At 47.0% G+C, this 23430-nt stretch overlaps 1 protein-coding gene across 1 annotated transcript; it reads right to left on the bottom strand.

The window, feature by feature from the left end:
- Positions 1-8: 8 nt before the first annotated feature.
- Mefv (MEFV innate immuity regulator, pyrin) lies at positions 9-20459 on the bottom strand. The gene is made up of 11 exons (XM_045161295.1): positions 20183-20459; positions 17689-18528; positions 16291-16619; positions 15754-15849; positions 12161-12391; positions 11800-11822; positions 7876-7991; positions 7528-7560; positions 7125-7157; positions 6432-6973; positions 9-368 (listed from the first exon to the last, which is right to left on the bottom strand). Exons 1-11 carry the CDS (start codon positions 20457-20459, stop codon positions 9-11), a joined length of 2880 nt encoding a protein of 959 aa, XP_045017230.1.
- Positions 20460-23430: the final 2971 nt, after the last annotated feature.

The raw sequence follows: 23430 nt of genomic DNA, 5'->3' as shown, positions 1-23430 counted from the left end.
CAGGGGACCTATTTCCGGCGAGGAAGCCTGGTCTCCCCGCACGGAGCGAGCGCATTTCGGCTTCCGCAAGCCAAGCTCGATGCCAGACGGTGGGGTTTCCGGGCCCGAGGGACGGTGAGGTTTGTGGCAGCCGTTCCTCGCGGCTGCCCCGCGAAGTAGCAGGCCGGCCGGCTCCGTACTCCATGGCTGGCGCCCCCGCGTAGCCGCCTGTGGAACGCCGGGGCATCCTGGGAAATGTAGTTCGCCTCTAAGACGCCACAGGGAGACCACCCGGGCCGAGGCGCTACCGGAAGTAGGCTGTCTGTCTGAAGGAAGATCTGCGTCGGGCGCTGCGGCTTCCAGTGCATCATCCCAAGTGGGTCCAGGCGCTGTGGGTGTGGTTATGAAGGATTTGGCACTGTCCAGAGGAGCCCAGAAGGCCGAGCGGGGTGACTGCTCACCTCAGCTTCCCAGCCCTGCATCTTAGATCTGTCATCTTGTTTTCTGTTTCCATACTCATTTAAAAAATTTATTATTATTATTTTATTTTTTGAGATAGAAAATATGGGCCTGCCAGGGCCTCCAGCCGCTGCAAAGGTACTCCAGATACATGTGCCACCTTGTGCATCTGATGAACCAAACCGAGGTTCTTTGGCTTTGCAGACAAGGGCCTTAACCCTTAAGCAATCTCTAGCTCTTCCATACTCATCGTCCGCCTTCCAGACATGAAATCTTTTCTTCCTGGCCTGCAATTCAAGGCGATGATCTTGCTTGAGGCTCCTAAGCGCCAGCAGGCATCGGCCACCACACCCAGCTGTTTCTTTCCAGGCTCAGCTCATACCCTGTGAGGCATTGACCAGGATCTGGACCACCTATAGGCAGATACTGCCTTATTCCTCCATGAAACACGTAACTAGCCTCCAGCAGGATGTCAGAAGTCTAAACATGTGGGAGATGGCTCAGGGACTAAGTGGGGTACCGGAACAAGCATGAGGGCCCCAGGGGCTCAGAAACCAGCTGTGCTGGATTTCTCCAGAACCCACACGAACAGCCTGGCATGGCCACGTGGGCCTGTAACCCCAATCCTGCAAAGGGGAGCAGAGACCAGGGAATTGCTGGGGCTTGCAAAAGCAGCAACTTTCCATATCAGTAAAAGACTTTAAGACTCATGCTCAAATGAGACCTGGCAGAAGAGTGATGGAGTGGGAGACTTGATATTCTGCCCAGGTCATCATAGGCAAGCACACCAACTGCAGGTAAGAACATGGGGCACTGCAAGGGCACATACACATGCATATCCCCCCCATACACACAAGCAACAACAAACTGAGTTTTGCACTCTAAAGGGGTGAGTCATAATATGTGAAAATATCATCTGGTGGCAAAGACCACTAGAGTGATTCAAAGCTCACCAAAGCCAGGTGTGGTGGCTCATGCCTTTAATCCCAGCACTTGGGAGACAGAGGGAGGAGGATTATCACCATGAGTTTGAGGCCAGCCTGGGTCTATATAGTGAATTCCAGGTCAGCCTGGGCTAAAAGGAAATGCTACCTCAGAAAAACAAAAAGACAGGAAAAAAAAAAAAAAAAAACAAACACAAAACACCTCACCAAAGTACTAAAGTGTGACAGTGTAGTGTTCACTAAATAAAGCTCTGTCATGCCCTGAATGTTCAGGGACCATTGTGGAAGAAGTGGCAGAAAGAATGTAAGAGCCAAAGGAAGGGGAAGAATGCTTACAGCTTACAATAATACTGTCTTCCAGAGACAAAGTGGCTTTGATATTCATGAGTCATAGTTTCTGACACTGCCCTACACTAGTCCTGCATAATAGGAGGGAAAATGATATCAAAATATAAAAGAAATTAGTTGGAATGAAGAAGAGATTCCATGGAGGGGAGATTTGGGAGGGGATTATGATTATGGTAAATTGTCTATATTTATGGAAGTTGTCAATAAAAGTTTTAAAAGGGCTGTAGAGACAGCTTAGTGGTTAAGGTGCTTGTTTACAAAGCCAAAGGACTCAAGGTCAATTCCCTAGGACCCACATAAGCCAGATGCACAAGGTGTTACATGGAATCTGTTTCCAGCAGCTGAAGGCCCTGGTGCCCATTCTCTCTCTCTCAAATAAGTAAAAAAAAAAAATTAAAATTAAAAAGAGTTCAAGACAAACCTCAGCTACACAACTAGTTCAAAGATACCCTAATCTTCATTGTGTTTTGTCTCAGAAACAAACAAACAAGAAAATACCATCTGGGTGATCCATATGTTTACTATCTACAATACATATGGAAAAAATCTACATCAGGTTCAGTATCTAAACTCCAAATAGCAAGTGAAGAAGGTATACTACTTCTTAAAATGAAGCAAAAGCAGAATTTCTTATGAGAACATTCACAGTCTAACTGGTAACGAAGAGCTAACACCACCCTCTGTATTAACCAGCATAAATAAAAAATATTTTAAAAATCTTTTGAAGAACAGTATGACAAACTATAAATAGTACTAATCAGTACTTCATTTTGTCTTCAGAAAGCTTAATATTAGCTGGGTGTGATGGCGCACACACTTATTTCTAGCACTCTGGAGGCAGAGGTAGGAGGATTGCCATGAGTTCAAAGCCACCCTGAGACTACATAGTGAATTGCAGGTCAGCCTGGACTTGAGAGAGACAATACTTTGAAAAAAAAAAAAAAAAAAAAGAAGGAAATAAAAAAAGGTTAATACTAGAGAGGTTTGGGAATAACAAATACCAAGCACAGAAAACCTAACCCTCATCTGGCTTAAAAATTGTATTTTTTATGGGCTGGAGAGATTGCTTAGCAGTTAAGGTCCTTGCCTATGAAGCCTAAGGACCCAGATTTGATTCCTCAGATCACATGTGAGCCAGATGTACATGGTACATGTATCTGGAGTTCGTTTGCAGTGGCTAGATACCCTGGTACACCCATTCTCTCTCTCCTCTCTCTTTTCTCTCACTGTCTCTCAAATAAATAAATTAAAATTTTATTTGAGAGAGAGAAAGTAGCCACTACAAACAAGCTCCAGAAACATGTGCCATCTTATTTATGTGGTACATTTACATGGGTATTGGGGAATCAAACCAGTGTCATTAGGCTTTGCAGGCAAGAACCTAAACCACTGAACCATCTCTCCAGCCCAACATGGCTTTTTTTCTTCATTTTTTTTCTCTACCAACAAGGATTAAAAAGTTTTTTAATGACAGCTTCCATAATTATAGACAATAAACCATGGTAGTTTCCTCCCCCCTTTCCCTTTGCACCTCCGTTCTCTGTCATACCCCTTCCCCCCTCAATCAGTCTCTTATTTTGATGTCATCATCTATTATGATGGTCTTGTGTAAGTAGTGTCAGGTACTGCAAGGTCATGGATATCCAAGCCATTCTGTGTCTGGAAGAGCACATTTAAGGAGTCCTACACTTCCTTTGGCTATTACATTCTTTTCACCACTTCTTCTGCAATGGACTCTGAGCTTTGGAAGCTGTGATAGAAATGTTTCAGTGTTGAGCACTCCTCTGTCACTTCTCAGCACTAATGTGCCTTCTGAGTCATCCCAAGGTCTATATGAGCTTTTCCACTATAGCAGCCTCATCTCATTCATGGGATCGAGGATGGGAATGGGATCCCATGGAGATTCATTTAATGGCAAATGCAGTTATCAACATTTCCTATTGATTTATTCATGAGCCCAACCGTCACTCTTAAAAATCATAGCTCATTAATCCAGGAATATAACTATCTTCATAACAATCTAGTCTGTGCTTTTTGTAGGCTTCCTCTGTCCCAAGATAAGAATAAGTAGAATGGGAGAGACATCCTTGTACTGGGGAGCGATAATACAGTAGAATCTTCTGTCTTGGTAGCATATGAGAATGCTTATTCACACAGGATTTATTACGTTAAGAGCCATGAACTTCCTCCTTTGAAATCCACAGCATGTCACTGGTATGTATGTCATTCCTTCCTCTGGTTACCAACATTTGAGTATCTAGCTTATGTCTGCTAGGATTTGGTAAGCTTCTTGGTACTGTATTAGTTTATTTATATTATGGTGCCCAAATATGTGATAGGCAGCAGCTTCAGGAAGGATTTATATCTGCTTACAGTACCAGGGATACAGTCCATCATGGGACAGAAGAATGTATGGTGGATCCTAGCTACAGATGACTGGGCTTCTGCGTGAGAATGAAAATACTTGGTAGCAGAGGCCAGTAAGTTAAAAAGGAGACATAAAGGGAAGAGAAAGAAAGGGAGGAGGATACTTAATAGGTTGATATTGTATATATGTAAGTACAATGATTGTAATGGGGAGGTAATACGATGGAGAATGGAATTTCAAATGGGAAAGTGTGGGGGTGGGGAGGGAGGGAATTACCATGGGATATATTTTATAATCATGGAAAATGTTAATAAAAATTAAAAAAAATAAAAAAGAAAGAAAGAAAAAAGAAAAAAAATAAAAGAAAAAAAAAAGAATGTATGGTGGGGTAGGAGGCTGGTTGTGAAGGATAGGAGAAAGCTAGCTCCTTTTAGGCAGTTCCATTTAGAGATTGAGGCCCAGAGAGAACCAGGGGACACCACCCCACATGACACCTTGCCCTAATAGAAGAACAGAACTCTTGGTAGAAATGGAATTCGTGGGGCTGGAAAGATGACTTAGCGGTTAAGGCACTTGCCTGCAAAGCCAAAGGACCTCAGTTTGATTCCCCAGTACCCATGTAACCAGATGCACCAGGTGGCACATGCATCTGTAGTCATTTGCAGTGGCTGGAAGCCCTGGTGCACCTATTCTCTCTCTCTCTCTCTCTCTCTCTTCCAAATAGATAAATAATATTTAAAAACAAAAAACAAAGAAATGGAACTCGTGTTGATCTGATCAAGACTGATCTGCAGTCCCTCCTGTTGCCCAAATGTGCTGGCCCTAGGAGCCACCCTCCAAATCTGCAAAGCAATCAGGTCTTTCCCTGCCTGTAGAGGCTGCCGTCTTTCTTCTTGTCACTAGCTCTGCCCCACTCCACGGGGCTCTCCGCTCTGCCCCGCCTCTCTTCACTCAGGCACAGGGCCACACGTGAGTCCAGCTCCCCCTCCCCCAGCCTGGCTAGGTAGGGTGGGACGTACATAAAACTGTTTCTTGGTCTGGGGGGACTCTTCTGCTTGCCTCTGTTTTATAGTTTGGGGCAATTCTCACTCTGATTACATGCATGATTTTCCTCTGCTCTCCTAATCTCCCACATGTGTATTTCCCTTACACCCCAGATTTACCATCTCTAGGTCTGCTACTTGTGTAATTTTGTTGAACTCTGGGTAACCACGAGTGTAATTTCCTTCACTACTCATTTCTCTCTGGATTTCTTGGTCTCTGCTTTGATATTTTTGATATTTCCTAACCATTGGCCCTCTTAACTGCCCTGCACAGGAAAGAGCGTGGCAGATGTTGTACATGTTCCTTCTGAGTCTCTCCATGCGTATGCTTAGGTTCTGTTTTCTGTGCGCCTGCGGCTCTGCCTCAGTCTTACCGTGAAAGCATCAGTTTAATTCTCATTCATGTGCTTGTGGCTCTACTCCAGGTTTTTTTTTTTTTTTTTTTGTGTGTGTGTGTGTGTGTGTGAGAAAAAGCTCAATTTCTCTTAATTGAACCTTATAAACTATGCAGTTTCCACATGAGCGTGTTTTCTACTTCCCACGCGTTTATGACTCTGTTCTAATCCCCAATCTCCTTTAAATATACCCCACAATTTGTGATTTTTGTCCTTAAATAAACTCAACAATTTGTGATTTCCCCCTAAAATAAACTTAATAATTCATAATTTATCCTTCTTGGGTCTGTCTGTATCAATTCTTTGTTAAATGTAGGACAGAACACAAACCTGGGGTACATAAATTTGGGGGACCTTTCCTGAACCCCCAAATCCCGCATCATCTGGTTACATTCCATTCAGTCAGGAAGCAAAGGGAAACCATGAAGTGGGGCGTAACTCTCACACTTCAAGACCCACCCTCATTGACCCACTTCCCTGAACAAGGCTTCACTTCGCAAATAGTGCCCCCAGTTGGGGACCAAGTGTTCAAACACATGAGTCTATGGGGGACATTTCACATTTAAACTACAACAGTTATCAATATTATTTTCTTGATGGGCATAGTGGCACAGGCCTTTAATTCCAGCACTTGGGAGGCAGAGGTAGGAGGATTGCCATGAGTTCTAGGCCATTCTGAGGCTACATAGTGAATTCCAGGTCAGCCAGGGCTAGAGTGAGACCCTACCTCAAAAATCAACATATATATATATACATATATACACATATATAATTTACTTATTCATTAGAGCTTTTATATTAGGAAGCACCCAGTTATTGAATGCTGAGTGCATGAATGTGACATACAAGGCCAGGAGCCAGAATAGAGGTCAGTGTTAGGCACTCACTGAGATACCTGGCCACCAACTGGACAGATGATAAGAGGAGCCACGTTCTTCCCTCCGTCATGTGCCCCAGGGCTGAAGATAGGTTGAAGGGGCCCAGAGGAAGAGAAGCTGTTGAATGTGTAGATGTGGGATCTGGCTGTCACGTTGTAAAAGGAAATGACTCTAGCTATGTAGTCTAGGAAGATGCCCACCCGTTTAGGGGGCTCCATCATTTGCAGACGGGTTGGAGGAAAGGTGGACGCCTGGTACTCATTCTGTTTCATCATCACCACCACCCAGTAGCCATTCTCTGGTGACAAAGTTATGCTCCCCTGCCTGCTCGCTGACGTGCTGCATGCTCCCAGGACCCATGCTGTCTTGTCCCCAACCTCCACTTCCCAGTAATGGCAGCCAGAGGCAAAGGTAGGAGAACCCAGAGTCATGATGCAACTATTGAATCTTCCCGGGCTGTCAGGCAGCCGCTCCCACTTGTTTCCAAGTCTCACACTCTTCATGTCATCAGAGAAGATGAGGTTGGGGTGGGCAGTGGCTGAGTCCAGGAGCACGTTCACTGCAGAGAGAATTGAAACACCTTGCTGGGCATCTGTAGGCATTGTTTCCCCACGTTTCCCCCCATCCACGGAAGAGGAACAGGCTTGTTTTTCTAGATTGTGGTGGGGGACACAGAGGACAAGGCCACTCGCCTTGAGCTGGATACTTACCAGCATGTGCCTGAGCACCAGTCAGTTCTGTCACTACAGAGAAAAAAGACAGGATGGAAAGGTCGTGAGCATTCTCATTCAGAAGGCCCAAGTTACATTGTCTCTGCCAACAAGGGAGGAGAAGGCTGCTCCTGCTTAGAGCCCTGCATCCTACACTTGAGTGGAACCAGGGCCTCCCAGATCTCAACACTGCCTTGAACTCTATACACCAGCTAACTAGCTCAACCCACCAGGCAGGCACAGAGGGACCAGGCAAAACCATGGGGGTCTGTCATGAGCTGTCTCCTGCTTTAGTTCTTTCCCCGGGACAGTACCTCAGAACAGATAAAGGACTATCACACACACACACACACACAATAAAAAAATAAATGTGGTCAGTGCACATTTCCACCTCCCTACTTACCATTGAATACTTCCATTACAGACCGAAGTGTCTCTAAAAGGGGAGGACAGAACAGAGAGAAGATAAGTGAGGTCCCCCAGCAGGAAAAGATCATGGAGAAGCTAAAGGTGGGGTATTTTTTTTTCTTCTAAGGCAGGGTCTCACTGTAGCCCAGGCTGACCTCGAACTCACAGCGGCCCTCCTACCTCTGCCTCCTGGGTGCTGGGATTACAGGCGAACCCCACCACGCCCGGCAACAGACAGGGTCTTTAAAGCATGGGGAATAGAGAAGGATATCTAGGCTCCAGGTTTCATGGATTCCACGGAGGAATTAGCAGGTGCCTCCCATCTCCCTCCCAGTCCACCCACCTGAGAAACGCTGCATGCTCTTCTCCACAAACTCTGATTTCTGATAGAGCAGGTGGATCTTTTCCTTCACTTCTGGAGGAGTGACCCACGGCTCAGGGACAGTCACCATCTTAGCTCTAGAGACAAGAGACTATTGGTTAAGGGGGCTGAGGCAAGGAAATGGCCCTAGTCCTGTGAGGTGAAATGAGACACTCTAGTAGGGACAACTGTCCCAGTCTGGGATACACAAAGAAAACTCTTCTCTAGACTCAGCGTTCTGACACTGGGCTTTAACTTCAGCCAAACACTGACGTCCCTGAGCCTCTGAAGTAAAAATGACGATGAGTTTAAATTACGGCTTTGAAGTGGAATTGATCTTATCTACTAGAATTCTCTCTCTCTCTCTTTTTTTTTTTTTTTTTTTTGAGGTAGGGTCTCACTCTAACCCAGGCTGGTCTCATACTCACAGTGATCCTCCTACCTCTGCCTCCCTAGTGCTGGGATTAAAAGGTATGCACCACCACGCTTGGTTTCTACTAGAATTTTCTATGTCAAATTAATTGTACTTCTATTTTTTGTTTGTTTGTTTTTGGAGGCAGGGTCTCATTCTAGCTCAGGCTGACCTGGAATTCACTATGTAGTCTCAGGGTGGCCTTGAACTCTCGGGGATCCTCCTAAATCTGCCTCCCAAGTGCTGAGATTAAAGGCATGTGCCACCATGCCCCCTACTTTTTTACTGAAATTAAAATAACAATAAAAAATCATAATGACATTTAATTTCACACCCAGCTGAGTGGCCATTACACAACAACAACAAAAAGACAAGAAATCACAAGTGTTGAGAAAGGTGTGGAGAAATTAGCACCCTGGGCACTAGTGGGAATGTGAAGTGATGTAGACGCTGTGAGAAATAGTATGGTGGTTCCTCAAAAATTAATTAATGTGATTGTATGAGGCTATAGAGATGGGTCAGTGGTTAAAGGTGCTTGCTTGCAAAGCCTGTCAATCCAAGTTTATTCAATTCCCCAGTACCCATGTAGAGCCAGATGCATACATCTGGAGTTTGTGTAGAGCATCAAAAGGCCTTGTGTTGCCCATTCATATTCTCTTTCTCTCTCTGTGTACAAATGAATAAATCATTCATACATACATACATACATACATACATACACATATATATATGTATATATATAAAAGATGACTGGGGCTGGAGAGATGGCTTACCAGCCAAGGCACTTGCCTGCAAAGCTTAAGGATCTAGGTTCAATTCCCCAGGACCCACATAAGCCAGATGCACAAAGTGGCACATGTGTCTGGAGTTTATTTGCAGTAGTTAGAGGCCCTGGGGCACCCATTCTCCTTCTCTCTCTCCCCCTCTTTCTCCATCTCTCAAAAAAATAAATAAGAATAAAAAAGATATTTAAAAAGATGACTGTATAAACCAGCAGTTCAATTCCACATGACCACACGGTGTAGGCAGACAGCCTGAGGATTTGAAAGCAGGATCTCAAGCAGACACCTGAAAACCCATCTTCATGGCAACATCATTCACAACATCCAGAAGGCAGAAACCGTCTGTGTGTCCATCAGTAGATGAATGGATAAAGAAAATGCAGCCTCTATGCACAGTGCAGCCGTACTTGGTCATTAAGAGGAACAGAAAGCTGATTCATGCTGCAGCATGGATGATTCGTAAAAGCATTATGCTAAATGAAAGGACAAATGTCACATTGTTCTGTTTAACTGAGATGCTTAGGGCTGGAGAGATGGCTCAGTGGTTAAGGCGCTGGCCTGTGAAGCCTAAGGACCCACGTGCCACTCTTCAGATCCCACGTTAGCCAGACGTACAAGGGTGAGGCAAGAACAAGGTCACACATGCCCACTAGGTGGCACAAGCACCTGGAGTTTGATATCAGTGGCTGGAGGCCCTGGCGTGCCAATTCTCACTCTCTCTAATAAAAAATAATATAAAGAAATAAAAATATGGGAGGCAGAGCCGGGCGTGGTGGCGCACACCTTTAATCCCAGCACTTGGGAGGCAGAAGTAGGAGGATCACCGTGAATTTGAGGCCACCCTGAGACTACATAGTGAATTCTGGGTCAGCCTGGGCTATAACAAGACCCTACCTCGAAAAACCAAAAGATAATTAATTAATAAATAAATAGATAATACATGAGATGCTTAGGGTAGTTGAATCCACAAACGCACAAAGCAGAATAGTAGCTTCCAGGACCGAGCGGAGGAAGGACGGGGAGATGGAGGTTGGAGGTATAGAGTGGGAAAGTCCAAGGGTTCAGGAGGTGGATGGTGGTGATGGAAATGCAGTCATGGGAATGTATTTAATGCCAGTGAAACGAACACTCAAAACAGCTAAAATTGGGCTTGGGAGATGGCTCAGCAGTTAAAGGTGCTTGCTCGCTTGCTTACAAACCTGCCAGCCCAAGTGTTCAGCTCCCCAGCACCCACATCAAGCCAGGTGCAAAGTGACACGTGTCTGTGTGATGCAAACATGTCTATGACAACAGGAGGCAGAGCTGGGAGAATCTGGAAGCTGGCGGGCCAGCTGTGGTGGCCTACATTACGCGCAGTGGCAACAACACGGGAGATTCCGCTTCAGGCAGGGAGGAGGAGGACAAACACTCCGAGGTTGTCTCCAGACCTCCACACGTGCATGTGCGCACCTATACACACACCACACAGAGACACATCCAAACAACGTAAAAAATAGTTACAATGACAAATGCAGGGCTGGAGAGATGGCTTAGTGGTTAAGGCGCTTGCCTACAAAGCCGAAGGTTTGATTCTCCACTACCCACATAAGCCAGAGCGGCTGGAGGCTCTGGTGTGCCCATTCTCTATATGCCTATTCCCCTGACTCTCCCTCAAATAAATAAATAAGTAAAATATCAAATGGCATTGTTTAAAATTAAATAAAAATGGGGCTGGAGGAATGGCTTAGTGGTTAAGGCATTTTCCTGCAAAGCCAAAAGACTGAGGTTAGATTCCCCAGGACCCACACAAGCCACATAAGATGCACAAGGTGGCACATGTGTCTGGAGTGTAGTGGCTGGAGGCCTTGGAGTGTCCAGTCTCTCTCTTTCTGTCAAATAAATTAAATTAAATTAAATTAAATTAAATTAAATTAAAATGGCAAATGCAGGCTCTGGAAAGATGGCTTAGTGGTGAAGGCACTTGCCTGTAAAGCCTAAGGACCCAGATTCAATTTCCCAGTACCCATGTAAGCTAGACACACAAGGTGGTGCATGCGTCTGGAGTTCTTTGCAGCGGCTGGAGGCCCTGGTGCATCCATTCTCTCTATATATCTGCCTCTTCCTCTCTCTCTCCCCCTCAAATAAACAAATAAATTATTTTTAAAATGACAAATGCCAAAAGACTTTTTAAAACTCCATTAGCCAGACAAGGTGTCCTAGTGGCTAAGGCAATGAATGGATGGACCACTAAAATCTCCAATGCATCCCATCCCTAGAGATTTGGATTCACTTGGCATGACTGGGCGCCACACACAGGATTTTGTAAAGCTCCCAAATGACATGCAGCTTCTTCCCTTCTCACTCTCTTCCCTCCTGCCTACTGGGCTTATCCTGCCACTAAATTGATCCCCAGGGAACCCTAGAAAGTGCTTGAGGCCACAGGTAGTTTTTCGAGGGCCATTTTGACATGAAAAATGGCATGGAACTCAATCTGTTCTGGAGCTTTCTGGGAAGGCCACCATCTGGGTTCAGCAGGACTAGAATGAATCCTTTCCATGTTCTACTCCGTGCTCCCACCCAGCCTGAGCAGCCTCCCATTCCCCCCATGCAAAGCCAGAAAGGCCCCAGGAAGCTGCTGAGTCACAGATCCATGTCTCTCCTAGGACTGTCTCATCCAAATGTTTCCTACAAGACCCCCCCCCCCCCAGAGGATACCACAGGATTTCTCCATACCTGTGCAAGGTGCTGCCGATGTCCTAGGAGAGAAAAGAGGGAAACCTTCTATTACCAGTCCAGAGAGTCCGTGTTGACTCCAGGCTGCAAGCTGCTCCCTGCCCTCATCAGGGCTCCAAGTCCCAGCGTCACTAAGCAGAACATCACCCTGGTGGCAGTCTTACCAGAGCCCACAGTGCAGCTGCGCTCAATGGTCTTTTCTAGGGTTTTGGGCTTCCAAAAGACCTCATCCAAGAGAACTAGGCCCAAGAGCTACCGTGGGTCCTTGAGACCAAGTCCCACCCCAGGCCTCAAAGGTTTTACTGGCTTGGGCAGAGAGTATGGGCACAGCAGCAGAGGAAGGTCAGACAGACACACTCACCTGCATGAACTCCCATTCTGGCTGGCCCTGCTTGGCCTCCAGTTCTCCAATCAGCTCATTAATGAGGGTGATGTCCCGGGATACACGGGTGTCATAGGTCTCCTGCACCTGGCCAATAGTCTGGCCCAGCTCCTCTAGCCAAGACACGAAGATCTTCTCTTGTTGTTCCAGAAACTGGTACAATTTCTCCAGTTGGGACCGGACCCGCTGCTTCTGGGTTTCAGTTTGTTTCTGGTGAACAGAGGACAGGGGTGTGTAAGGGTATAAGGTGGGGTAGTGGAGGTGTGTGTCCAAGGAGGTCTCAGAAGCCCATTTAGTGGAGGTGGATGAGAAGCAAGATTCCTCAGCCTCTTAGAGACCTGGACATTGTATTGTGTGGCTCTAGAGCAGTCTGAGTACAATAGGATAATGCTTGGGAAATGCTCTTAGATCCAGTGCGAGAGTCAATAGTTTCCCCTCCAAAATTCGTATGTTGAAGGCTTCAGTACCTCAGAATGTGCTTATATTTAGAGAAAGAGTCCTTGAAAATATACTTACTTAAGATAAACTCATACTGGAATGGAGTGGACATACCCACACACCCACACATATTAATATTTTATTTATTTATTTATTTGAGAGAGAGACAGAGAAAGAGGCAGAGAGAATGAGTACACTAGAGCATCCAGTCACTGCAAACGAACTCCAGACACAGACATCCCCTTGTGCATCTGGCTTACATGGGTCCTGGGAAGTTGAACCCCAGGGCCCCTAGGCTTTGTAGGCAAACACCTTAATTGCTAAACCATTTCCCCAGCCCTATATATATGTATCTTTTGGATTTTCAGGGTGGGGTCTCGCTCTAGCTCAGGCTGACCTGGAGTTCACTAAGTAGTCTTAGGGTGGCTCTGAACCCATGGCAATCTACCTACCACTGCCTCCCGAGTTCCGGGATTAAAGGCGTGTATCACCACACCTGGCTCACACTCATACTTTTGACATAAAATGAGGACATTTAGACCCAAAACACAAACACACAGAAAACCAAGTCACAAAGGAGGGATGTCCATCTACAAGCTGAAGGGACATGCTTTGGCCAATCCTCCCCGCACACCGTTCAATAACCAGCACTAATTTTAGATTCTAACATCCAAAACTGAGAAAATAAATTTCTGTGTATGATGACCATAGAAGCTAAGACACTGAGGTCACCTTCTCCTGCCTTGAAAGCCAGTGGGAAGATGGCATGTGCCCTGAAACGGACAGGCCAGGCCATAACCACCAAAATATGTTCCAGAATGGAAGCCACTCTCCACTCCACAGTGATGGCTCTGAATGGGGGCACCCACCAATTTGAATGTAGGTGAACTTGGCCAGTGCAAAGGCCAGTCACTGGTGTTTCTACTGTCCTACAAGTCACCAGGAAATTTCCTTTGGTCATGTGACATTACCCACACAGCCTTTCTTTCCTCCAAAGGGGAAGAGAACACTGGAGACCAACAAAGACTGGGCTTAAGAGTCTTGTCACTTTTGGTTCAAGTTTCTCTCTTTTTCTCTCCCGCTCTACTTACCTTTTTTTTGTGGGGGGGCTTCTGAGGGAAGTATAGGGGTGTGTGTGTGCGTTGTTATATAGCCCAACCTCATGTCTCAGCCAGCTGAGTGATAGAATCATAGGCCCTTGCCACCAGGCCAGGCTGGGACTCTAGTTCTTTTTATTTTTTTAATTATTTATTTATTTGAGAGCGACAGACATAGAGAGAAAGACAGATAGAGGAAGAGAAAGAATGGGCGCGCCAGGGCTTCCAGCCTCTGCAAACAAACTCCAGACACGTGCACCCCTTTGTGCATCTGGCTAACGTGGGACCTGGGGAACTGAGCCTCGAACCGGGGTCCGTAGGCTTCACAGGCAAGCACTTAACCGCTAAGCCATCTCTCCAGCCCGGACTCTAGTTCTTTTGAACCAGAAAGATCCCCTTGTCTTTGGTGTTATTGTTCATAGCAATACTTTTTCTTTTATCTTTTTTTTTTTTAAGAGGATAGGTCATTTTCCTTGTTAAATGGGCTATATTCCATAATAGTTTGATAATTTTGCTTATGATTACCTCAGGTTAAACAATTTGGGCAAGAATTGTGTGCACTGTGCTAATGTAATCACTGGCACCTGTGCTGGCGTACAGTCACCAGGAAGCTTCTTCAGAGAAGCAACCTGGCCTGTAACAACTTTTCCTTCTGTTAAGGGGGAATCCCAGTACTTGGAAGGCTGAGGTAGCGTGATTTCTGTGAGTTTAAGGCCAGCCTGTCTAAAAAAAAAACAAAACATTAACTTGAGAGATGTCTCAGCAGTTAAAGGCACTCTCTTATAAAGCCTGATGGCCTAGGTTCCATTCCCAACACCCGTGTAAAACCAGGCACATGCATCTGGAGTTCCTTTGCAGTGCCTACATGACCTGGCATGCTCATTCTCTCTCTCCTCTCTCTCACTCTGTGCTTACAAAAAAACTGGGGGGGATTTTTTGAGGTAGAGTCTCATTCTAGCCCAGGCTGACCTGGAATTCACTCTGTAGTTCCAGATTAGCTTTGAACTCACAGTGATCTTCCTATCTCTGCCTTCCAAGTGCTGGGATCAGAAGCATGTGCCACCATGCCAGGCTAATTAAAAAAAAAAAAACTATGGGCTGGTGAGATGGCTTAGCAGTTTTCAAAGCCTTAAGGCCCAGGTTCAATTCTCTAGTACCCACGTAAAGCTAGATGCACAAAGTGGCACATGCACCTGGAGTTCATGTGTAGCAGCAAAAGGCCCTGGCATGCCCATTCTCTCGCTTTCTCTGATGGCAAATAAATTATATATATATATATATATATATATATATTTTTTTTTTTTTTTTTTTTTTTCCATTTCAAGGCAGGGTCTCACTCTAGCCCAGGCTGACCTAGAATTCACTATGTAGTCTCAGGTGGCCTTGAGTTCACAGTGGATCCTCCTACCTCAGCCTCCCGAGTGCTGGGATTAAAGGTGTGTGCCACCAAGCCCTGCATTTCCATTTGAATTTTAAAAGTCAATATGTTGGGCTGGAGAGAGAGCCTAGTGGTTAAGGTGCTTGCCTGTGAAACCTAAGAGTTCATGTTCAAATTTCCAGCTCCTATCTAAGCCAGGCACATAGCGACGCAAGCACGCAATGTCACACATGAGCCCAACGGGGCACATGTGTCAAGAGTTTGTTTGCAGTGGCGGAAGGCCCTGGTGTGTACATTCTCCTTCTCTCTCTGTCTCTTTACTCGCTCTGCCTCTTTCGCTCTCTCTCTCTCTCTCTCTCTCTCATTACAAAAATATGTTTTTTTTGCCAGGCATGGTTGCACACACTAGTTCAAGGCCAGCTATGGTTACATAATGAGATATGTTCTCAATAAGCCAAACAAGAGGCGTGGGCTTTACTTCAGTAGTACAGAGCTTGCATAGCAGGCCCGGGCTCTAGGGTTCTTGGGGATGAGCCCTCCCAGGTGGCCATCCCTGCTGCTCTCTGAACCACAGCAGAATCTCACAGACCCTGCTCACTCCTAGGCCCCTTTCTGAGGTGTGAACAGGCAAGAACTGGCTCTGAGACGCCGGATCTTACCAGGAAGTTCTCTGTCTTTTTGTCCCCTTGCCGTCTGTGCTCCTCCCCACATCTTCTCAGCTCCTTCAGATGTTCCAGCTCCTTCTGGGTCTGCTCCTGAAGAAAGAACGGTTCTTGAGATGCTGACATTTGACTCCTGCCATCTTTAGCTGGCACCAACTTTAGATGGGGTGATCTCCTTTGGGAAGCAAAGCTGAGGGTGCCACAGTCGAGAGTGTGAGGAGGGGTGCTGGAAAGATGAGGTGTGATTCTACCAACCAAGTGAAGCAGAGACAGGCGGCCCCAGTGATCTCCCTCTCCCTCCCCCCTCACCCCCCAAGAAGCCCCTGGATCCAGCCACACTTGAAACCAAATCCCTTGGATTTCTGCAAGACATAAGTTGATTCAGTCTTTTTCTGCTGTTCCGGTTTGCTTTTTGCGTTGTCTCCATTTACAGACAGTCCAAGCATCCAGGCTAACATACCCACAACCCGCAGAGGCTGGAGGAAGGTGCCCAGCTGTATGGCAGAGAATGGTCTCTAGGCTTGGAGCACCTACCCTGTATTTCAGGGCGGCCTCCTCGACGGGGCGCACCCAGTGGCCTCGGTGCTCCTGACTCAGTCTGCAGATGAGGCAGATCAGCCCCCCATGGTCCTCGCAGAAGAGCAGCTGCACCTGATTCTTGTGGCGGGGGCACTGTGGCAGGGGCTGGGGACCCAGGTGTTCAGAACTCTTCCTTGCAAGCAAGGCCTGAAACTGGGGGCAGCTGGACGAACACCTGCCCAAGGCCTTGGGGTCTCCGGGAGCAACGTGCTCCAAGGCACCGCTGCGCAGGTCTCCTTGCTGGCGGTGGCAAACAGCACACACAGCCTCATCCTGTGGCCTCCCTGGAGACACAGCAATGGGACATTCTCCTTAGTAGCAAACCCAAGATGTTCATAAGACAGCATCCATGCACAGGGCACTTTCATTTTCAGATCTGGCCACTTTCTAACGTGCTCAGCCCTGACTTCCATTTGAGGGAAGCAGTGAACAGCCCCTGGAACTGGGAGGTGAACTGGGAGGTAAGGGCTGGGCCGGGCCATGTGCTGTTATTGGACTTTGGGATTCTTGGGCATTTATTCAATGAATGACCCCATGACCCTTTCCTAGACATCCTGTGCCTTTCTCCTGTAAAAGTTCAGCTCTTGGGCTGGAGAGATGGCTTAGTGGTTAAGGTGCTTGCTTACTAAAGCCAAAGGACCCAGGTTCGGTTCCCCAGAACCCATGTAAGCCAGGTGCACAAGGTAATGCATGCAACTGGTGTTTATTTGCAGTGGCTGGAGGCCCCCTTCTCTCTCTCTCTCAAATCAATAAATCAATAAATAAAAGCTAAAAAAGAGGACAATCTGAGTGATGCTTTCTCTGTGCTTCATTCTCCCGCCTGTAAATGCGGAGGCCTGGAGTTTCAAAACAGCTGCTCAGAAGTTGGGAGGCCTGGCCCATGGATGCGCCCTGTGCCACCTGCAAGTCGGTGGTGGGAAAGAGGAACACACTTCTGTGCTGTTTAAGTAACTTGGGGTTTTCGGTTTCTCAAAAACAAACAAGCCTGATGACTAAGTGCCGTTCCAGAGACCCAGGCTCTTTGTCAGCCTCTTTCCTTGCGGCCCAGAGAAAGGTGAATGGCAGAAACTCTGTGTTACGGCCTATTCTGTGGGGGAATTGAGGGAAGCAGACACTTTATCCATTCTCAACTCCGGGTCTAAAAAGCCCATGGATTCTTACAAAGAAGAGGGGGCGGGGGCGGGGAGAATTTACGTAGGTTTCAGGAAGTACTTGGAATTTGATGCAATATTTTGTGGGAAAAAAAGATGCATATTTCTGAGTCCATGGCCCGTGTCAGACTTGGAAAGGGTCCTAGACTACCCTAGTGATGCAAATATAGCAGGAATCAAAGGAAATTACGGGTGTGGATACCTTTAGAAGCCATCAATCCCAAGGATGCTGGGTCTTCCAGATGCCCCGTTTGTTTCCCATATGGCAACAAAAACAAGCCTTCTGGGTTTGGGAACTCGTGGGGTACACTGCCGGCCGTCTTCCCGGAGGTCTCAGAGATCTCTGGGCCCCTAACTCCATCTTCCTCCCGGGGTGTAGTGCACTTTCCCTCTCCAGACAGTGAGGCACTGGGAAGTGTGTTCCTGAGTGTTTCCCCAACCAAGAATCCGGAGCCTTTCTCCAGCGCCACGGGGGCCCCGCCATCTGGAGGAGCCCCTCCCCTAGCGGGCGCCCCGGTGCCAAGCTTCCCCAGCCTTGCTTTCTCTTGAGTCTGAAGTGCTTCTGGATTTGGAGGGTCCTCATCTCCTGGGGGAATGGTAATTTCGAGACTTTTGGGTCTCTTCTTCCCTGAGGGCAAATAGGCTTCTGATTTCTTGCCCTCTCTCCTCCCCAGGGAGCCGCTGCAGAGCCCCTGCAGCCTCCCTGCCGAGCTGGCATTCCTGCGCAGCTGGGCGCTCGCCTTGCGCTCCTTGGCCCCGGGCGACTGGATGGGGCTCCGGGACAGGGGCGCCGAGCCCCGGGCCCACAGCTTGCTCTGAGCGTCCAGGGCCTCGGCGCCCTTCTGATCTCTCCGTCGGCCTGGAGGCTTCTTCTGGGGTCCCTTCCCCACCTCAGGCTGGCTGGCCGGCAGGTTGGCTGATCCGTCGCTGCTCTGTCCCTGCCCATCACCTTCGGAGGCATCAGGTACTTTCCCATTCCTGGGCTTAGTCTCTCGAGGTGACCCCGTGGAAATGTCGGTTTCTTTTTCTTGTGTTGAGTGTTCTGGAGAGACAACCAGGTGCGGGCATGAAGCTGTCCCATACTCAGGGTTGAGAGTTGGGGAAAGGGAGAGAGAGAGAGGATGCATTCAGAAATACAGAAAGTAAAGCATAGGACGTCGTGGGTAACAGCGGCCCATGACCATAAGAGAATGGTGTGATACACGTTTCTCAAATGGCGCTTTTCACTTTTAAAAGCGGAATTCGTTTCAAATAAGATCCTACGCTAGAAAATAAATAAAAACTGGTTTATTGGTACAAACGAATGCATAATTATAGATATACAAAGTTCAGTTATAAAGTCAATGAAAAAAATAAAAGGGAGTGGGCACGGTGGCACACGCCTTTAACCCCAGCACTTAGGAGGCAGAGGTTGGAGGATCGCCGTGAGTCCGAGGCCACCCTGAGACTACAGAGTGAATTCCAGGTCAGCCTGAGCTAGAGTGAAACCCTACTTTGGGGAGGGGGGGGGAATTAAGGCGTTTGGTCAGCACAAAGATTAAAAGCAGGGCTTATAAAAGAATCTGTATTCTTTGTATAAACTAAAGCCCGTCTCACAAACATAATGTAAATGGAAATAAAATAATAATAATAGCCTTGCTGGGAGCAGGGGAGGTGATACAGTGGTGAAAGGCACTTTCTTGGAAAGCCTGTGGCCTAGATTGGACCTAGATTGGATTCCCAACACTGCAAAGCCAGGTGCAAAAAGTGGTGCAAGCATCTGGTATTCCTTTGCAACAAGCAGTAAAAACCCTGGCACATGTGTGCACACACGTGTGTGTAAATAAATAATTTTTAAAGAAAGGCTTGCCTAGAAATTTCAGAACACTAATAACTGCTTAGAAATGACATAGAAGGCTGGGCAGAATTGTTATGAGTTCAAGACCAGTCTGGAATGCCGGGTGTCATGACCTTTAATCCCAGAGCAAGATACTACCATAAAAAACCAGAAAAAAAAAAAAAAAAAAAAAGCCGGGCGTGGTGGCGCACACCTTTAATCCCAGCACTCAGGAGGCAGAGGTAGGAGGATCGCTGTGTGTTCAAGGCCACCCTGAGACTACAGAGTTAATTCCAGGTCAGCCTGGACCAGAGTGAGACCCTACCTCAAAAAAACCAAAAAAAAAAAAAAAAAAAACAGACAAACCTGGACTGTTGAGTGAATTGTGAGTTCCAGGTCAGCCTGAGGTATAGTTTTAGGTGGGATTTCTAGCTGACATTAGGCAGTTCATAGATCATCCATCCACCATGTTAACATGATTAGTTTGCAAGCCCTTTCTGCTAACCCAAAGATGATCTTCTGGGCATGCATTTTTGTTAGCAACAGAGTGAAGAATTCTCTAAGAATGGCATGCATTTTTGTTAGCAACAGAGTGAAGAATTCTCTAAGAATGGGTGCTCCAGCTCTGCCTCTCCTAAATCTGGTCCACAGTTGTCATGTCAGTCTTTATTTAAAAAGAAAAATCATTAGAAGCCTGGAGGAGCCTCCCTAATGTGGCTACAAAGGTTAGAGAGAGGTCTAAGATATTCTGCACCCACGTCACCCAGGTTCTGCTGGACAGGGCCTCCTGTCCCTCAAGCTAGAGACCTTTGGGCTGAGGCCTCCTCCCCTCTCCCACCAGTGGCCAGCACTGGACTGAGGAAGGGGTCTGGCCACTTACCTGAACCTGTGGCCTTGTGGAGCTCCTCTGCTAGGAGGCGCTGGTTGATGGCCCTCAGCGTGTGCAGGGTCAGCCTCACAGCATACTCTTCTCCATAGTAGTTGATCAGCAGGGTGGCCAGCTTCACCGGCCTGGCCATCTGGAGATGGCCCCGAGGGATCCTGCAGTGTTCCTTCTCCAGGCTGGTGTTCTGAAGTTTGAATTTGAACTTCTCAAAGTCGTAGGGCACTAGCTCCTCCAGAGTGTTCAGCAGATGGTCACTAAGGGTCTTGGCCATGATTGCTGGCCAGGAGGAGCTGCAGCTAGCCCTCTGGTTTCTGGAGAGAGAATTGGACCTGCTGTAGAGCCTGACAGTGAGCCAGAAATAGCTTGTGAAATAAGGGACGAGGCACAGGAAATGTTCTGCTGTGGTGGGAACTGGGACCTACAGTGAGGGCGTGTCCAGCCAGTTTCATCTTTCCTTTTGCAGATTCAGAGGCTTTTCCAGGATGTGTGTGTGTGTGTGTGGGGGGCTTCACTGCATCAGCCCATGCCCCCCCAAAATGATGGCTCTTGTTCCACAGTGAGAGGCAGAAAGGCAGGCTAGTCTGTCAGAGAGACTCTGGGGTTAGAGTCTGTACCATCTGTCCTGGGCTGGAGGAAGAGGTGGGAAGAGAGGGCCATGCTGAGTCTTGCCTTTCTGGCCATCTTCTCTCCTCCAGGCTCTCGGGGCCCATAGTCCCTCAGAGACAAGGGCAGTGTGAGGGACTGACAGAAAGCTTTGTCTGCACCTTTCCAAGAAGGCTGGTGACATGGTGAGCATTGCTAATGCAGCTGCAGTTTGTCTAGTCCCTGTCTGGTCCATCCAGCCACACAAAGTCCTCAATCTGTGATTCCCAGAACCACATTCTCCTTTGTGTTCTCTTGGTCCTTTTTCTTAGGAGCCAGGGTACTCTTCCACACACTTCTTCAGACACACGTTCCAAACACTTGCTGAGACCTGCTAATGCAAAGATGGGGAGGGACAGGCACCCTGGACCTCACGATGGCTCCAAAGCCAATGGAGGTTGGGACAGGGATCCAACTTCTACTTCACTTAACCAGTGTAGCCCCTTTATGCATTCTGGTTTGTTTGGTGTGTGTGCATGTGCAGTGTGTGTGGTGTGGTATGGTGTGTATGTGGCGTATGCATGTGTATGTGAAGATGTCTATGTCCCATGCAGGTGGGGGCCAGAGGAGAACATCAGATGTCTTCTTCTATTTACTCATCCACATTTTCTTTTCTTTTCCTTCCTTCTTTCTTTCTTATTTTATTTTATTTTATTATTATTTTTTTGATTCAGAGCCTCTTCTTCAATCCAGAGTTACCATCTTCCCAAGTCCCAGCAATTCTCCAGTTTCCACTCCCAACAGAACTGAGGTCACCGACATGTGTGGCCATGCCCAGCTGTTCATGGGTTCTGGAGATGGAACTCAGGTGGTCTCAGGCTCCCTCAGGTGCTCATGCCTGTATGGCAAGCACTCTTACCCACTGAGCCACCTCCCCAGCCCCATATCCCTATTTTCATCCTAAATCTTTTGTTTTGAAATTTTTCAACCTACATAAAAGTAGAACAAAGAACTTATACATTATTTTTATTTTTTAAAAAAAATTATAAAGATTTAAAAAATTACTTATTTCGGCTGGAGAGATGGCTTAGCAGTTAATCGCTTGCCTGTGAAGCCTAAGGACCCTGGTTCGAGGCTTGATTCCCCAGGACTCACATTAGCCAGATGCACAAGGGGCCACACGCATCTGGAGTTCGTTTGCAGTGGCTGGAGGCCCTGACGCTCCCATTCTCTCTCTCTCTCTCTCTCTCTCTCTCTCTTTCTCTCTGTCTGCCTCTTTTTCTGTCACTCTCAGATAAATAAATAAAAATGAACAAATTTTTTTTAATTATTTATTTATTTATTTGAGAGTGACAGACACAGAGAGAAAGGCAGATAGAGGGAGAGAGAGAGAATGGGCGCGCCAGGGCTTCCAGCCTCTGCAAACGAACTCCAGACGCGTGCGCCCCCTTGTGCATCTGGCTAACGTGGGACCTGGGGAACTGAGCCTTGAACCGGGGTCCTTAGGCTTCACAGGCAAGCGCTTAACCACTAAGCCATCTCTCCAGCCCTGAACAAAATTTTTTTAAAAAATTATTTGTTTGCAAGCAAAGAGAAAAAGAGAAAATGGATGTGCCAGGGCCTCTAGCCACTGCAAATGAACTTCCAGATGCATGCACCCCCTTGTGCATCTGGATTTACATGGGTTGTGGAGGACTCAAACCCAGACGTCTGGGTTTGCAAGAAGGCACCTTTAACTGCTTAGCCATTTCTTCAGCCTATACATTCTTTTAAAATAAAAAATTAATTTATTTATTTGCACATGAGCATGTTTTGGGGGGCATGCCAGGGTCTCATGCTGCTGCAAACAAATGCCTGTCCAGCTTTACATGGGTGGCTGAGAAGTTGAACTTGGGTCAGCAGGCTTTGCAAGCAAGTGCCTTCAACTGCTAAGCCATCCACCCAAGCCCCCATTTTTTTTTAAATTTTTTGTTTTTTCAAGGTAGGGTTTCACTCTAGTCCAGGCTGACCTGGAATTCACTATGTAGTCTCAGGGTGGTCTTGAACTCATGGTGATCCTCCCACCTTTGCCTCCCGAGTGCTGAGACTAAAGGCACGCACCATCAAGCCCGGCTCTCATTTATTTTTTACATAGCTGGGACTAAAAGTGTTTATCACCACGTCCAGCCCTCTTATGTTTTTACAATATTTTATATCCCCCCATAAAAAAAATAATTTTTAGGCAAGCCCCACAGACTAGCTTTTTTTTTTTATGAGAGAGAGAGAGAATTGGCATACCAGGACTTCCAGTCACTAGAATTGAACTGCAGATTTATGCGCCACCTTGTGTGAATGTGTGACCTTGTGTGCTTGCGTCACCTTGTGCATCTGGCTTATGTGGGACCTGGAGAGTCAAACATGAGTCCTTAAGCTTTTCAGGCAAGCACCTTAACTGCTATGCCATCTCTCCAGCCCTAAAATTTTTTACCCCCTGAGGGGAGGCGGGTGGTGGGAGGGGGTTTATGAGCATTCAAGTATGAACTCTAGATGCATGAGCCATTTTGTGTATCTGGATTTATGTGGGGAATCGAACCTGGGACATCAGGCCTTTGCAAGCAAGAGCCATTAACCCCCTGAGCCATCACTCTAGCCCTATTCCTCACATTTTTAAACTATTTGAT

This window comes from Jaculus jaculus, chromosome 11, assembly GCF_020740685.1.
Source record: "Jaculus jaculus isolate mJacJac1 chromosome 11, mJacJac1.mat.Y.cur, whole genome shotgun sequence".
Classification (NCBI taxonomy): domain Eukaryota; kingdom Metazoa; phylum Chordata; class Mammalia; order Rodentia; family Dipodidae; genus Jaculus; species Jaculus jaculus.
This window is presented reverse-complemented; position numbering and strand designations above follow the sequence as displayed.

Coding starts and splice junctions, on each gene's coding strand:
- Mefv (XM_045161295.1), bottom strand. CDS start 20,459: ATGGCCAAGACCCTTAGTGACCATCTGCTGAACACTCTGGAGGAGCTA. Junction 16,620..17,688: donor GGGATTGATGGCTTCTAAAG/GTATCCACACCC, acceptor CTGTGTCTCCAG/GGAGGCCACAGGATGAGGCT. Junction 15,850..16,290: donor AGGCCGCCCTGAAATACAGG/GTAGGTGCTCCA, acceptor TTCTTTCTTCAG/GAGCAGACCCAGAAGGAGCT.